Source organism: Polistes canadensis, unplaced genomic scaffold, assembly GCF_001313835.1.
Source record: "Polistes canadensis isolate GaletaPanama2010 unplaced genomic scaffold, ASM131383v1 scaffold_56, whole genome shotgun sequence".
Lineage (NCBI taxonomy): Eukaryota > Metazoa > Arthropoda > Insecta > Hymenoptera > Vespidae > Polistes > Polistes canadensis.
The window spans coordinates 37,111-54,676 of NW_014569603.1; the positions used below are offsets into that span (position 1 = coordinate 37,111).

Below are 17,566 nucleotides of genomic sequence, written 5' to 3' on the forward strand. Positions count from 1 at the left end.
AGAGAGAGAGAGAGAGAGAGAGAGAGAGAGAGAGAGAGAGAGAGAGAGAATTCCAAGTAATTGCTTTTCTTCCTATCAACGTTTTGCGTTCGAATAATGGGAATATACAAATTAGGGAGTATCCTCGATGAGATGAAAATTCCAGTGAATCATAGTCTAGCGAAGGGACAGGTGGGATGCTTGGAAATGGGTATGGGAATGTAAGAAGAATTGGATGGAAACAACAAGTTGGAATTCCATTTGGTATGTATATGAAATTATCCTCGTGACGTCGACGAATGTGTTTTTGATGATATATTTTCATTGATGTTTATATTTTCCATTTCTTTTTCTTTTTTTAACGTTCCGAAGTAAAATTACGTATTCGCATGATTACCAAGATTTCAAATTTAAAGTAACACTTTTTTTTAAAAAAAGATTCGAACGTTTTTTCTCTTGTTTCTATTTTATTTTATTATCTTTCAACAAAAGATAATTTTTTACAATCGTTCCAGATGTATTAGGTGGTGTACGTATTTTTCAATAAGTTCCTATCGATCTGATTAAAATAAAGGAAGGAATTTCGATGAAATTTCTTTAATAACAAGAGACCACCATCATAACCATATTCGTATTTATTAAATCACATCTTTCATTTGCCGTGCTTTGAAGTCGTTCAATTTTTTTGTTCATACGAAAGGTTCGTTCGTTTGAAAGGTTTTAAATCAAATCTATCTCGTATATTTCTTTCTTTTCTTTGTATTTTTTATTTTTCAAGTTTCGACGGTTTACTCCTCGTGATATCGTAATTCTATCAACGTCACATATCCTTGGTTTTGTTTATTGCTCTATTTCGAAATATCAATTGAAACGAAACAATATACAACACTTGTCATACACGCATACAAACGCATACCCGAACACACACACACACAAATATACATATATATATATATATATATATTTATTATTTACGAGTCGTCTCAATTAATGATTCGTGTCGATTGGTGAAAGGTGTACGAGTGTTCTCGACAAATTTCGACTCTCGATTAACGTAAAATTGCAGCTAATCGATGCGCAAATATGCCTGTCCGTGAACAAGGCCGCACATTTTACCGAACGAGTACGAGTACTCTGTACCATCGAAAATCGCCAAATGCTTAATTAAATGACCCTTCCCTCTCTCTCTCTCTCTCTATCTCTCTTTCTCTCTGTCTCATTCTCTTCAACCATCGTTAAAGTGGACGATGCCGAGAAGTTTCATCGTGCTATGACGATAGATACGAGAACGAAGCGTTTATTTCAATGGGCTACTCGATCATTTTATCTTTCGCATACTAAATTGAATTTAATTAAAAGCTAGAACGTTATTCGCGCATACTTCAAACGATTGTACTTTCGCGTAATATTATACATCGCCGTTGCATCGTGAATTCTACAAATGTCCCAGAGAGAGTGAGAGAGAGTGAGAGAGAGAGAGAGAGAGAGAGAGAGAGAGAGAAATTGAGAGATCATTTGTGTTTATCGTTTTAAACTACTTCTCTGACAATTTTATTACCGAACGATTAACCGATTCTTATGGTGGTGTTTTTTTCCCCTTTTTTTTCCCCCTCGTTAATTATTACACGCTTTGATACGTCGGTAATAATAATTTTTATAGTTTTTTTTTTTCGAATGAAAATTCTTTAACAATTGTGAAAGGTTTTATTCGTTCTTTTATTCTTTCATATTAAATTTATTCGTTCAACAACGATTATGGTAGTCGTAGAAGTAACGTAAGTCATTCCGTCGTTGGCAATTTGGATGCCGTCAAAGTAGGCGAGTTTCTAATAGCGGTAGTTCCTTGATTAAAACCACCTTGTGACAGAAACTATCCAAAAGTCGGCTCGAACGTGTCTAACACAGCTGCGTGCTTTTCCACTTCTCTTCCACCCCCCCCCATCAACCCCCACCATCCCACCGTTCCCTCCTTCTTTCTCTTCTCCTTCATGTCTCTTCGAGTGTAATTGTCGGTGGAAAATCTTTGTTGGGGAAAATTTGAAAACGTGATAGGTATGATTAAGTAGCTCATTCCTAATCGATAGATTTGAATCGTTTGACCTTAAATTAATTATTCCATATCGAATATTATGATCGATTGCAGCTCAAATATCGACGATCATCGAACTAGATATTGAATTATTATTTAACAATAAATTATAACGCAAATATATATATCGACAAGCATTGAATTAATAATCGAATTGTTTTTTACAACTCGTCCGAACGATTTGTTTTTCTATCAAGGGAAAAAAAAATAAATCAAATTTCAACAATACATTTATCTGCATATAGCGTTTCGCGAAAATATTAATTATTTCGATTCATAACAAGCTTCTCCCGTCCCGTGCCACTCTTAAACCTTCTTCTCTTCCTCCCCCTAACTCGGTAGTTATCGTTAATAAAACGGAATAATTGGATACGTAACTGTAAAACGTGAACACGACAGTTTTGATTAGTACTCTATAACGTACACGAAAGAGCTCAAATTACGCGTTTAACGAGTTGAAAATAAATAGAACGTTTAAAAGTGTACATTGTGTGTGGGTTGATGAAACTTCCGTTGACGTTTTGAACTTTGCACTCTTTGGTCTCATGTCAATTTAATTTGAAAGATATTTAAAACAAACGAAAAAAGAAAAAAGAAGAAAAGAAAGAATAAAGAATAATAGAAAAAAATTTTTTTACGAAAAGTTGAGAATTTTCGTTTAGTCGTTTTAATTCTATCCTACGTCGTCACGTTATCATCGTTTAATTTGCAAAATGTTCTTTAGGTAGAGCTTTCAAAACTATTCTCCAAGTTCGAAACTTTTGTCGAGGGAGAGTAGTCACGTTTGTAAGTAGTTAGTTGTAATAAGCAAAATAACGTGCCTGACATATACACAGCGTAGATAAAATCTTAAGGCGAGAAAGCCAAAACGAATTTGTTCATTCCGACAAGATCTTAATTATAATATTTACACTGGTAAAAATATTCTTATTAAGATAGAAACATAAAAAAAGATGTATCGTCATCAAATATTTTGATGATGTTCTGCTTCTTTATTAACTTTGATTTGAAAGGAGTTTAATCGATCGTATATAATGTTAGGGGTAACAACATTCGGGAATTCGAAAGCAAGATAGCCAATTTAACACGTTTGAAAGTTTGGTTTGAGTAAACATACGATCCTTCCTTGATACGAATCAACCCACGTATGTACGTTAGTACATATTCCAGTGCAATTTAACGAGGCGAATCTGCAGTAGCAGTTAATTGCGGTCATCGTAGCGATTCGAGAGAGCAAATCCCTTGGATTCTCATTGTACTATCTATCGATTACCTTTCCTCGGAGTTCCTGCGAATCGAGCGATTACCAACGCATCAGAAATAACCTAAATTCTTCTCTTGAAATACTACGAATACGAATAGCCGATCGAATTCTATTTCTCTCTCTCTCTCTCTCTCTCTCTCTCTCTCTCTCTCTCATTTACTTACTTATTCTCTTTAAGATTAGAAACCGTGAAGATCTTAAACGACCCAACTGCAGGATGTTGAAAGTTTCGAGATTGTTCAATGAGTTTCTCTAATCTTCACCTTTCCCTCTTTCTCTATCTCTCTCTCTCTTTCTCTCTTTCTCTTCCTATTTCAATTTCCATCTTTATCTATCATCTTAAACACACACACACACGCAGACACGTATTTTACTTTGATCGGATCATTCAGTTGAATGAATTTTAATGATAGAAATTTCGGTTCGTTGATCAGTGATATTAAATACTCAATGAAATTTTCTAAATTATTATAAAATTCTAGTTTTTTATATAATATATTTATTTTATTACGTTTTATACTCGTTTTTGAAATAAGAGAAGTTAATAATAATAATAATAATAATAATAATTATCATTATTAACATAAGTTCATAAAATATTTCGTATTTTCGAGAACGATACCATTTTAGTGACGTGTGACGATAGATCGTCGTAAAAATCACTTGCGAAAAGTACCAACGACGATATATCGTTGTGTATGCGCATTGCTTGTTTTCGCATTGCAAGACACAGAGCTCTAACATTTTCTTCTAACTTTAAAACTAAATATACGAAAATACAAATGATTAACTTATTTTTAAAAGAAACCAAATTCTATTTTTATTTTAGGAAATAAAATACGTAAAATTTGCGCGTCTACTTTTTGTTAAAAATTGTTCAAGTAAATTTTAATTAAGTAAGATGAAAGAGAGAGAAAGAAAGAGAGTGTAACTTTGTATCGCGAAAGAAAGGATAATTATTATTATTATTATTATTATTATTTGTAAAAAAGTTTATAATTATTAACACTCCGTAGTATCCGTTTTTTAGTCCTTTCATAAGACTAGGACAACGTAACTTTACAAATCAAAACTAGATGGAGGATGCTATTTTCCTCTCTCTCTCTCTTTCTCTTTCTCTAATTCTCTCCTTGGTTGAAACTTCCTCGACTACTCGCGAGTTCGTCACAATTAGTTCGTCACTGATTGTGAGTCGTAACGGACAATCGTCTTTTATTTGAATCACCAGGTAAAGTTTTCCACGCTCGCTTACAAACAACGCATTACTCCAAGTTCGTTTCGAAAGTTTTCTATCGTTGGGTTTAAGCGTCCGAAACGGTATTCTCCTCGTTTGTTGCTCTTGGAAATGTTCTTCATAGAATGGGAACGAGAGAAAAAGAGAGAGACAGATAAATAGAAACATTTCATTTCGTTTATACGAAATACATCGAGCAAAGACAATATTATAACGAAACTGTTCGAACTTTGTCCGAATAATCTCGTCTTCTTATAAAATAATTGAATGAATAAAAACAGTAGCATTGTTATGAAGTATTATCAATATTAAAAAAAATAATTTTTTGTATTAAACATATTTTTCCACGTGTTTCTTACGTTAGGTAATGTCGAATCAACAAAGTTATTTCGTTTATGTAAAATAAAATAAAAATTAGTAAAATAAATAAAAATCAGCAGAAAATCAATAAAATAAAAAAATAAAAATTCTAGGTGTTCCGACAAATGACGGAACATTAGTGAATAAAGAAGATCCTACTTAGAAAGACAGAAGTTTTGCAGGTCTCGTAAATTTATTTTAATTTCTTAGGTATACGAGTAGTTTTGTGGCAGCTGGTGGTTGCTAGAACTGAAGAAAAGGATGCAGAGAAGAAGGTAAAGGGAGTGGTGGTTGTGGTCGCGGTCCTACACAGAGTCGACATAAAAATAAAGAAAGAAATGTTAAAAAGAATGGTTTCGAACGAACGAGAAAGAGTCTTATGGAGAATGTCGAGAAAAGTGGAAAAACGTAGAGACTTAACGTAAACGTGGAAGTTCGTTTCGAGCTCGTCTACTAGGACTTGCGGCTCTTTTGTCAAATTACTTTCTCTCTCTCTTTCTTTCCCTTTCTCACATTCTTTCATTCTTGTTCTTTCGTATAATTGCATTCCCAACTCTCTTTCTCCCTGCCTCTTTTCCTCATCGATTAAAGAACCAGCAAGTAAAACAGGCAAGCAAACGTAAACGTTGTACTTACTCTATTTCGCGTTTCCATTTTTCTATTTCCTCAAGTAAAGTTCTCAGAACGGTCCTATGAACATCTGCAAACTCTTCGTTTTTCTTTTTCTTTTTCTTTTTCTTTTCTTTTCTTTTCTTTCCTTTCCTTTCCTTTCGTTTCGTTTCGTTTCTCGTTATTCCCCCCCCCTCTTCATGTAGATATAGCATAGATAGTATAGATAGTACGAGGTACGCACCAGACACGCGGCCAACTTCTTTGCAAAATTCAATCTGATTTATTCCAGCGTGAAATTCAGTTGCAGGAAAAATGAATGCTGCTGCGAAGGATTCACGAAAAGGTAAACTTAACAGTGGTTCAACTTCGTAAACTCCAGACGTAGATAGTTCGCTTGGCACTCTCTCTCTCTCTCTCTCTCTCTCTCTCTCTCTCTCTCTCTCTCTCTCCTTATCTCGGAAAGTAGGAGTTTATCTGATGTATTATTATGTATAGCGTAGCTCGATTTTACTTGAGAATAATCATCATTTACGTGTAATCGTTGTGTTACGTACATTCTCAAGAAAAGGTATAATTGAAATTATGATATATACGAGATAATTTTCTTTCTCTCATTTGACTCGTTTAACAATAGATAAAATTAAACGTACGATTTCTATAAGATATTATTCATGAAATTTAATCGCATAATTAATTTGAATTTTTCTTACGTCTCTCATCCAGATATAATATAATAATATTTTTTATTCGATCGGAGAAGGGGAAGGGGTTATTTTATTATTAAATTCCTGCATATATATATATATATATATATAATATATATTCATAATGAATTGAAATTCTCTGCAATAATTCTCATGAATGTTTACAACAATTTGCAGCTTATCTTCCGGATCGTCGTAACACGCGTTTTGAATTTCACTAGGCACCTCTCTAGGTATCTACGATTATACACGCAACGGTATCGTGATAACATCAGGAGCGTGACAAATTTCGTGTCCGCTTGTGTGTTTACATAAACAATACGTAGAGCGATGTTGTATGCAAAAGCGTAGTAGAAATTTGCAATTCAGAGATACCGCGAGAGAACCGCGACGGTCATCCCCCTATTTCTCCTCCTCTTACTCCTCCTCCTCCTCCTCCTCCTCCTCCTCCTGCTCCTGCTCCTGCTCCTGCTCCTGCTCCTGCTCTTGCTCCTTCACTTAGTGACGAAAAAATCCGAACGTATGTTTATCATTTTCTTTTAAACGGAATTACGTGAGAAATATTTTACCATATAACGTAAAGGTATGGCATTACTTATCTTTCTTTTGGATCAAATCTAAAAGTAGAAATTTTTTGACGAATTTCAGGAACCCTTTTTTTCTTGTCTTATAATTGCCATTTTTGTTTTTGTTTTTATAATACTTTTTATAAGATATTTCTTTTCTACTTTTAAGAGATCGTTTGAACAATTTTTCTTTTACAAGACTTTTCATTCTATATCTCGCAAAAATGATATAAATCATCGAGTGTTATTCTCCTATACGTTTCTTTGATATATTCACTTATATAGATATAATTTAAGAAAAAAAAGAAAGGGTAAAAATATATGTAGAAAAAGTTAACTAAGAACGTTTCAAATCGTGTACGTTTTTTTCACTTTCAAGCATCACAATCAATTACATGAAAAGCCAACGTAGGCAAATAGTAGTAGGTCCATGGATTTAAACTAAGGTGCCTACTCTCACTCTCATATGTATATGACATATATGTATATATATATATCTACATATAGGCGAAATGAACCAGTCGAAAATTGTTACATCGAGTCGTACGAGAGTAATTCGAATTTGACCCTTTTGCACTGTTACTCCGGATGAGGTCGTAGACCGCACATCGCGATTATCTCGAGTATTACTACTCGACTACTATTTGAATACTTCTCGACGAATACTCGTGCGAAATTAGAAGTGACTCTGTAACAAGTATCGACGAATTTATCAACGTAACGTTAACTTCCAAGTACGTTATTATAATTTGTAACATTAATTGCATCCATACTTGCAGAGAAGTTCAAATTAACGCAAATGTAAGAGAACACGTAGTAAGCTTACTTGTACGTTAAACTTTAAACGACGTTTTCCTAAATTGTCAAGTTTTCTTTCTTTCTTTCTTTCTTTCTTTTTTTGTAATTAATGTTCATAAGCGAGAGAGAGAGAGAGAGAAAAAAGTCCTTTAATTATCGTACGAGTTAAAAAACATTGACTGACAACAAATTGAATCTCCGATTGTATTTAAATATAATATTTCAGTTTATTCATTAATTTCGTAAAAGATTATTTAAAAAAAAAAGGGTTCGCCTATCTACTTCCACATTTACCCGGTTTCTTTTTTTTTCTTCTTCTTCTTTTTTTCGTCTTTTCTTTTTTGTTTTTGTTTTTCGTTAGTTTTCATCCCTGTTCGAGTCTAACGGAATAAAAAACGCTTGAGCATCGCGAAAAGCACATACATTATTCATGGGGAGTGTCATCGTGTAACTTTGCGATTCAAGTCTCACCCTTCTCCTCCTCCTCCTCCTCCTCCTCCTCCTTCTCCTTCTCCTCCTTCTTTTCCTTTTCCTCTTCCTTATCCCCGTTCCCTCACCTAGCATAACTCTTTTGCTCTTTCAAACTCACTCGTTCCAACCATCGACACAACATGTTCCAAAGCTTAAGTTGACTAAAAGCAGGAATACTTAATTGAAAAGCTTCATGAAACCAAATCGTTACGTTTAAAGTACATTACATTCGTGTCTACCTAGTGAATTGCTAAGCTGAAAGGCCAGCACGCAGTGTTTGCATGCTCATTAATGAGCACGACGTACGCTCATACTAACCCCCTTTTGCTTGCTTCGTACGAAGGTATACTCTCGCTTGTGGGATTGTGTTTAATCGTTTACCTACAAATCGACGAGTTTTAACACGAGAAGAGCACGTTCCTCCTACTATCAAAGTTAATCATTTCTGTGTTTGTTCTACGTGCAAAATCGAAATCCTCGAATTTGATAATAACTCTAACTTGTCTTCCAAAGTATTTCATTTGACAAATTATTATTAATAATAATTAAATTATCTAATTTGATTATATCATGTAAATGGGTGTCTGATAAGAGGATCTTTGCGTAAATTTCGTGCTATTTATGTTACATGCTTGTAGTTTTTCTTTCGGACAACCCATTCATATGATCAAAAAAAAACAAACTAGGATAAAATAATTATAATAATTATTAATAATTAAATGTTTAATTATGAGTCCAAGTTTTTTTCTTTTCTTGCTCATAATCAGATCGGTCATTACAAAATTAATAATTTAAATTAAATTGGACTTTCTTTGAACGGATATTGAATTTATTTCATGGAATTTACTCCCTTCCCCTTTCCCTCTACCCTTGTCATCTTAACAAGCTACAAGAAGTCAAAGAAAAGTTAGTCTATCGTCAAAACACACACGCGCGTCTACGTTTTTTTTTTCTTTCTTTCTCAGTCGTAATTTCGGGAACTATCCCGAAAAAGGGTTTTAAAAGTTACGACGAAATTAGGAGGGCCGCTTTTATCTCTGACGCGGATCGTTGCAGCAGGTCATAGTATCCGCTTAGTATCGTACTATCTCTCCTACCTGAAAACTTTTCGCTTGCTTGTGGTTTTAGTAAATTGGCTTGGCGAAAGTGAAACGAGCGTAACGACGACGATGAAGAGGACGTTGCTAGTTAGTTGTGTTGGTGGTGGTGGTGGTGGTGATGGTAGAGGATAAGAGGGAAGGGGAAAGAGGTAAAGAAGAGAATAGGAAAGAGTATAGTTGATAGGAGCAAGCAAACCAGAGAAAATTGTTCCTATTCCCTTTTTCTTTTTTTTTTGTACCAAAAATTTGCAGGACTTTCAAATTTGCATAAACATACCCCGACTGGACCAAACAATCCGCGAGAATTGCGACTGTGGGCACGAAAGGAAGGAAATAATTTTCTTTTATTTAACTTTGTTCCATAATGAACGCGTAAAAGTTACATTAGCATGATTATATTTTCTCTTTTTCAAATGTTTTTCATTTTCTTTTCAGATTTTATTTTTTTATTTTCATTTCTTTTTTTTCTTTCTTCTTTTTTTTTTTAAAATATTATATTTAAGTCACATGGCAAGAGCAGTAGTTCGATACAGTTCAAGTCGGACACGTTCAACCGGTACGTTTACTTTAAATTAAGAAAACATTAAACGATGAGAGCAGAGTGGAAAGTTTTGAAATGATTAATATTCGATATGAAATAAATGCGTTTGTAGAAATATTACGAATAACAGTTAATAATAAATATGATCGATAAAATTGATGGATAATGATTATAGAGACGATAACGTGAAAGAGAAGTACGAAAAGAAATATCATCAACGTGTTTGACGTTTCAGTGACATAATATTTAACGCCGAGCAATAATTTGAACGTTAATTAATGAATATTAAAAATTTGATCGATGTCCTAGAAAATTCAAAATACATTTAAATCGATAATAAATTTATTGCTAGTGGAATATATATATATGAAAAGCGAGAAAGAAAATATGAGGAAAATAATAAAATGAATTAATAAATTTTTTACATTCTTTTTCAATTCTTCTATTTTTATGACTAAAATATAAATATTTGAAATATTACTATTGTAATTTACATTGAAAATAATTTAGTCGATTCCATTCAAATATAATCTTTCGTTTTCTTTCTTTCTTCCTCTTTCTCTCTTTCTCTTTCGTTGCATTGTTCGGGAGACACTTTGGCTGGATAGGGATATACAAAAAAATAATGATTCCGATTAGGTTACTTCAAAAATAGCAAGTAGGAACAATCGATTACCATCTTGGGACGTTAACTGCTAGCTTTATTCCGATTAACGCTCACTATATGCAAATATATATGTATGTATGTATTTATATTACTTACACAAACACACACATAAGAAACATGAAACGTAGAATCCTGAAACGATGCCAAACGGAAATCATAAAAGCGTATTACACGCTTCTCCAAGCTCGAAGATATCGAGAGAGAAAGAGAGAGAAAAAAGAGGACAAAGAAGTGGGTACGTTAGCTTCTTTTTCTTTTTTTTTCTCTCTCTATTTTTTTCTTCAGCTCGTAAAAACAACGCAATAGCACTTGCCGTTTTTTAGACAATAGACTGGTACATACCGATAGGATAGAAAACTCTCAAACCGGGAAGAAGGGGGACTTTCGCGGATAAGAAAAACTGTATAAAATTCAAAAGAAAGGGCGTAGTACCGGGTACGTCTGACCAATGCACAACTTTTACTACTGCCGTGAACTCGTACCCGAAGTATCGAGTTAGGAATCTTCATGGTTTTCTTCCAACTTTATTACTTGAAATAAAGATAAAAATACGCCTTTTTTTCTTTCTTTATTATTATTATTATTATTTTAAAAAATCAACAGAGAAAGAGACAGAGAGAGAAAGATAAGCCAATAATAATTACAGTAATAAAAAAAGATATAGTAATGTTTTATGTGTATTATTTTAAAGATTTGCATAACAATAATTGATATATTGATAATTTCTTCAAAATTGACAACGATGAACAAATGTTACAATGAAATTTTTTTAATATCTAAAAAAGTAAATAGAAAATAAAAATAAAATTATCATTATCATTCTTTGATGTCTAATTATTCCTAATATTAGTCATAAAAAATAACTTGGTATTTTAACGTTTGACAATTTGATTGAAAGTGCAAATATTTGAACGAAAATGACGTTGGATTTTATTTAATCAATTAATCATCCCGGTATTTTGTATCTCCTAAGCAAATACCTTGGAGCATCGCTAAACACGAGATGGCTTTAGGAAATAGGGACGTTAGAAAGTTTCTTACGCGAGAAACGACGACGCGACTTGCCATTACGAAGAAGCAAGCTAGCTAGCTAGCTAGCAAGCAAGCAAGCAAGCAAGCGAGCATCAAGCCAGTCCATGTTCCCGTTGATGAAAGCAAAGAAGCGGAATGCATCGTGGGAAGGACGAATTCCTAACGCAGTTTGTTTTCTACCCCTAGCTGGCAACGACGTTACGAACTTTCGAAATAGTTGTTACCCTTCGTTTGCTCGGAAATACTTTTCAAAAAAATATGAATAGTAACATTTAAAGAAAAAGAGAGAGAAAGAGAAAGAGAGAGAGAGAGAAAATACAACGGCAAAAAATGATAAGAAGAATAATTGCTATGTCATGTTGAACAAATTTTATGGATAAAAATTCTTATGGGATTAGCGCGAATATAAACGTAGAATAAATATTTCCTATGATAAACTTTGCCTCAAATCGATTTTGCTAAGTAAGCATATAACCGACTTAACTCTCAGCATTTATTGAGTATACCTTTATAGTGTGCATGTGTATGTGTATGCGTGTGTGTACACGTACCTCAACATCGTTTTAAGTTTGGTTACGAAATTGTTCGGAATGGTTCGTAAAATATCACTTTGTGAGAAAGATATCGTTGTTATCTTTTGCATTTTTGTTTTACTTCTTTATTATTATTATTTTTTGTCTGTTTCTGTATCTCCATTTATAACCTCTCTGTCTCTTTTTCTATCTTCTATCTTTTTTGACAGAGAAGGAAATTGAACGAGAAATGTTTTTTTTCTATCTTCATATTCTGAAACTCGATGCGTTTCAATAATTCCATACCGATCGTAATGCATTATAAAAAAAGAGGATGAAAAATATGAAACTCGATATTCGGATGGCTTTGATACAAAGCAATGATTCGAACTTTTTAACTTTACAGTACGAGCCATTGTACGTAATAGCAATTTTTTTGCGACAATCCGTTCGAGCACGTATTATACGAGAACGAACTTTACTAGAAATAAAATAAAATAAAATTACATACATACACACACACACACATACACACACACACACACACACACACACTCTCTCACATATGTATATATTTACTTTGAATAAAACCCGTCTCTTTTTCTAATCGGATTTAAGATTATTTTAGTATAAACTCGTGATTGTGTTTATAGTCGTTTATATGAAAAGTGATATTGTATCTTTAAAAAAAATATATCCCCATCACATACACACGTAAAAAGTAATTTTGTTTAATTAACATGTTATTAACTGGGACGATTTTAATGAGATTACATTGAAAATTATTAAACGTTGCTCAAATTGAATGTTCAATAAACTTTAACACACTTTTATTTTCACACCAGAGCAAGTGTTTGAAAAAAAAGTTGTTGTATAATTTTTTTTCTTCTCATCGGTTCGAATAAAAAAAAAAGGAAAACTTTTTTGAAAAAGTTTTCTTTTCGAGTACACAGGTATACGGGTTCGTTATTAGCGACTCACCTCTCTTGGAAGCGTGAAAACTGTCTTGAGGTTTTATCTGTTCAATCTGAGCACTAAGACGAGACTTGGGCAGGATGTCCCTGTTGGCGTTGATTTTTTCTACAGCGTAACGAAAGGCCACTTCCTGTTTGTCGTCGGACGGATGAAACAGCCCACCTGGGAAATCATACAACTATATTAATGCTTCACGATACTCTATCTTTATATTTTTGACGATGAATTCTTACTACAACTCTTATTCGTCTTATCTTTTTTTTTCTTCTTCTTTTATTATTCTTTGTTCATAACCTACACCGAGCTATCAATTGACCCTAACAAAATTGACCCTTTATCTTCGACCATTTCTGTTCTCTTTATCTCTCTCATTTTTTATTTTATTCATTACACGTTCTTTGCCTATCTATATTTTTTTTTCTTTTTCTTTTGTTCTTATTCTTCAGAAATACAAAGAAAAGTGTTACAATCAAATATTAATAAATAACTAAATATATTAATAAAATGTAAAGATAATCTCAACAATCTAGTTACGATGGATTACTAGTTCCCTTTAGATCATTATAGTTGAGCAACGTCATATCCAAAATGGCAATAAAAATACTCTCTTTGGTAATTATTGTATAGCGTGAAGAGATTTTAGCAGAGAAATAACTCGAACCCGTTAGGGGAACAGTAAAAAATAAATAAAAACATGAATACAAATAATTTTTTATTTTAATATCTAATATTTGACTTATTGAGAATAAATTTTAAGAATTAATTGTTTTTTTTTTTAGGAACTTATTAGTCGTTTCATAATTTGTGTTTCTATTTTTATTTTTTGGATGTATTAAAAGTAAAAGTTAAACGGGTCGAATTATAATCGTAAGATTTGTTGAATCGAAATTAGATCGTAGTGAAACGTTAATGAGAAAGAAGAACGTTTGCTAAATCTATTGACCTTTCCTCTACTACAAGATCGGATCATCGAGAATCAGCTTCGATATAATGAAACTGGAATATTTGCAAAGTTTCCACTATTGAACGACGATGCTATTGGCGACCTAGTTTTTGAAAAATTTTTTCCCTATTAAACTTCCATACTTTCTCTTGATCGTAACAAATGATCGTTAATTTCAAAACGATCGGACTAAAGTAACTTAAAGTAAGTTTACAAAGTTGAGGGCCAAAATGCTTGATAAAGTAGATTCTTTAGCTTTGGAGTAAATTGGAAATTATTTCGACGACGACGAGGTAAGACGACAACGTTGGTCTTTTATCGTTGAGAAGAGAAAGGGTGAGAAGAGGGGGGGGGGGATGGCTCGATGTTATATTTCGTCGGATTTGTGCGGAGTTATGCCATAAATTGATTTTAATCTCGTGTACGTCATAAAGTAACTGTGAGCGTGAGCAGCTGCGCCAGTTCGCGAACCTATACGATTTATAGAATACCTGCGATAGATAGGTAACCTGCTTGTCTCTCTCCTTTCTCTTTCGCTCTATTTCTCACTCTCTCACTCTCTCTATTTCTCTCTATCTCTCTCTCAGTGTTTCGTTTTATTAGATAATTAATATCCATCGAGGTAGATAGCATCGAAATTGCAGTAATCAAGCTGACGGTAGAGGACTAACGTTGACGATCTAAAATCTCGTTAGGTCAGCGATATAATTTACCAGAAAGTCTAACCAACGATAAGGAATAATGATCTACGTTATCGCATCAAAATGATTGATAGTTTTTCTTTTCTTTTCTTTTCTTTTTTTTTTTTTTTGAATAAAAAAGATTTTTTACACGGACAAAAATCGATCTAACGTGAAATTTTTGGTACTGAATTGAGATTTAGTTTCTAATATGTGATATTAATTTTAAAATATATTGTATTGAATTAATAATATATAATTTTAGTTAATAATGGGCATGGCCATTGACAATAAATTATAATTTTGAATAATTTATTATATAAACTAGTTAACAATAATTAAATTTAATAATTTAATAATTTGTTTAATGTACATAAAAATAAATACACTTCTATCTACGACGTGAAAATTATGTGATTTAACGTTCAGTGTTTTTATATTTTTTTTATAGAGATATAAAAAAGATGAGACGATTAAATTAATTTAGTAATAAGAGACAATTTTTTGTGAATTTTGACGTTGACGACGGGTGAAGTTAATCTGAGTCTTTTTTCTTTATTTATTTGAAATTTTCTTTTTTTCCTTTACTTCTTTTTTTTCTCTAAACGAAGAACGTTTCAATTCGGTGCATCGTATATCGCGAACGTAGAGGAGAGATTGCTTTTTCCTATCGAGAGAAAGCCCTCGAATTAATAAACCTTGAATATTCATTGATTTTTAATGAATTATTTTCTACCGGTTGAGCGGTCAGCCAGGCAGAACGTAACGTGGCTTTTGCTGCTGTTTCGTTTCGTTTAGTTTAGTTTCGATCTCGACTAACCTCGGTTATCCTTTCATCGTTGTAACAAAAAAAAAAAAAGAAAAAAAGAAAAATAGAGAAAAAGAGAATGTAAATGAATTTTGCTTTTCGATACGTTCGAACGTATTATAAAGAAGGATATTGAGGTAATTGTATATTGTAATTCGGATATACATTAATTAAATGCACAGGGGTTAATGTGATACGATAAAATATTCAAAGGCGTGCTTAAGAACAAGATTGAACAAGTTATTGTTGTTTTTTTATTTTCCCCCGTAAAATGTAGGAAAAACAAAATGGTTGATAAAAACCTTCGATGAAATGTTTTATTTAATCCTTCTCGTTTATTTTCTACTACGTTTTATCGGAACATTTAATTGGCAATTATTATTTGCGCAAATTAATTTATTTAACACGTGCATTTATTTAATGCAATTAATTCGTTGAGCTTTTTACAGGTCTTTTTTCCTTTTTTTTTTTTACACCCTTTCTTTTTTCCTTGCATGCTGTTAAATTATCGAGAAACTTTTGCAAGTACTACGGCTTTGTTCGACATATCCTTTTCCACTCGATGATGTGACAATGTGATAAACGAGGACATGTGTATACTTGAGAAAAAGAGAAAGAAATCCAAGCAAAAGAAACTCTACGTGGACGTGAGAATGGTAAAGAAACACTGGTTTAAAGAGAGACTTTTAATTTAATGAGAACATTTAGTAGTCACAATTGTCATTTACAGGAAAAAAAAATTTTAATACAATTACGTAAAAGTTACCTTACTAAAAGAATAATTAATTGAACAAATTACAGATTTTATAGAATCAGTGTAATAATTAATCAATAAAACAAAATTTGCAAATTTTTCATTTCTTTGAATGTAATAATCACAAAATAAAATAACAAGTTGGACAAATAAATTTATCTGTTCTTAATTTTCTTTTAAAAAAACAATTATACAATTACGCAATTAAATATCAAGCTTGAACAGATAAAATTTATTCCTCTTAATGCACATAAAATTATTGTTATTTCTTTTTAAATTTATCGCGTTGTAATCTCTAATTAAATATTGTTTAGTAATTAAGAAAAGAAAAAACTAATCAAATTATCAAATTGCTTATTAAATTAACGATTTATAATTCGAGGATAAAAGTTGTAAAGATTATCGGCAAAGGTTATAAGAAGAATAATGGAAAAGAATTCCCCTTCTTTTTCTTCGTAAAAGTTTAAAGGAACTTAGAAAAGATACTCACCTATCCTAATGATATCAGGAAGAGCCGTGGCATGGGCGGCGAGGAGCGCCAGTAGGAGCCACCTCGCAGCCATTTCCGGTTCCGGTTCTCTTCCCCACCGTTTCTCTTCCCTTTTCCTCACCCTTGTAACAACTGCCACAACCAACACCAGCACCACCAGCACCACCACCACCAGCACTACTATTACTACCGTTACCACCACCCCCTCCTCTTCTATCCTTCTTCTTCAACGACTATCCTCGTCGTCGTCGTCGTCTACAGTTTCTCTCTTGAACTCCCTCGAAGAAATTCACGCTCCTGAAAAAACAAGATGGGGTTGGCGAGTTCATTAAAATGCACACCGCAAAACTTCACATCCGTTCTGAATATCTTCTCTCTCTCTCTCTCTCTTTCTTTTTTATTCTTTTTATCTATCTTTTACGTTTGAGCCAAGAATCGTCTCCTCTGATGGCGCCACAACGAGTCGTCTTGATCGACGTCTCTTTCTTTTCCTAGTCTTTCGTCGTTTAGAAAGAAAGAAAGAGAGAAAGAGATAGATAGATTCTTGTAAAGTAGAAAACTCGGGAAAAAAATACACTAGGAATGGTTGACGTTAATTGACGAGAAAAATTCTTGCCAGGGTAGTTTTGTTTTCTCGTTATAATTAAAAAATGATATTTTCGATATTGTTGAATTGTTTTTATATGATCAATCTATCGATAAGAATTTTTCAAAATGTAATTTAATATTTAATTAATTATATTTTTCAATACGTTTCCGTGTCATGTGAAGCGTATGCGCCTCACGTTTAATTTTTTGTTTGAGACATTTGGTATTATCATCGTAAAATGAAGAGTAATGTTCAGCAACGTGTTCGTTAAAATAATTTCTAGAAAGAATAAATTTATTGCTTTTGTTGCCTTATGTATCGTAAATTATGCACTCTTTTCTTGATAATTATAATCTTTGTATTATTTTATAATATATAATTTCTATATAATATAATAA

The 17,566-nt window shown here is 32.7% G+C and overlaps 1 protein-coding gene across 1 annotated transcript in view; it reads right to left on the reverse strand.

The window, feature by feature from the left end:
• LOC106785759 (glutamate receptor ionotropic, kainate 1-like) overlaps positions 1-17,566 on the reverse strand; it is a 138,603-nt gene that overhangs the window by 34,440 nt on the left and 86,597 nt on the right. The window contains exons 3-4 of the mRNA XM_014746475.1: positions 16,580-16,876; positions 12,911-13,066 (exon numbers count right to left, since the gene is read on the reverse strand). Of these exons, the coding sequence (XP_014601961.1) occupies positions 12,911-13,066; positions 16,580-16,652 (229 nt within the window). The 5' untranslated portion in view covers positions 16,653-16,876. The remainder of the gene's footprint in view (positions 1-12,910; positions 13,067-16,579; positions 16,877-17,566) is intronic.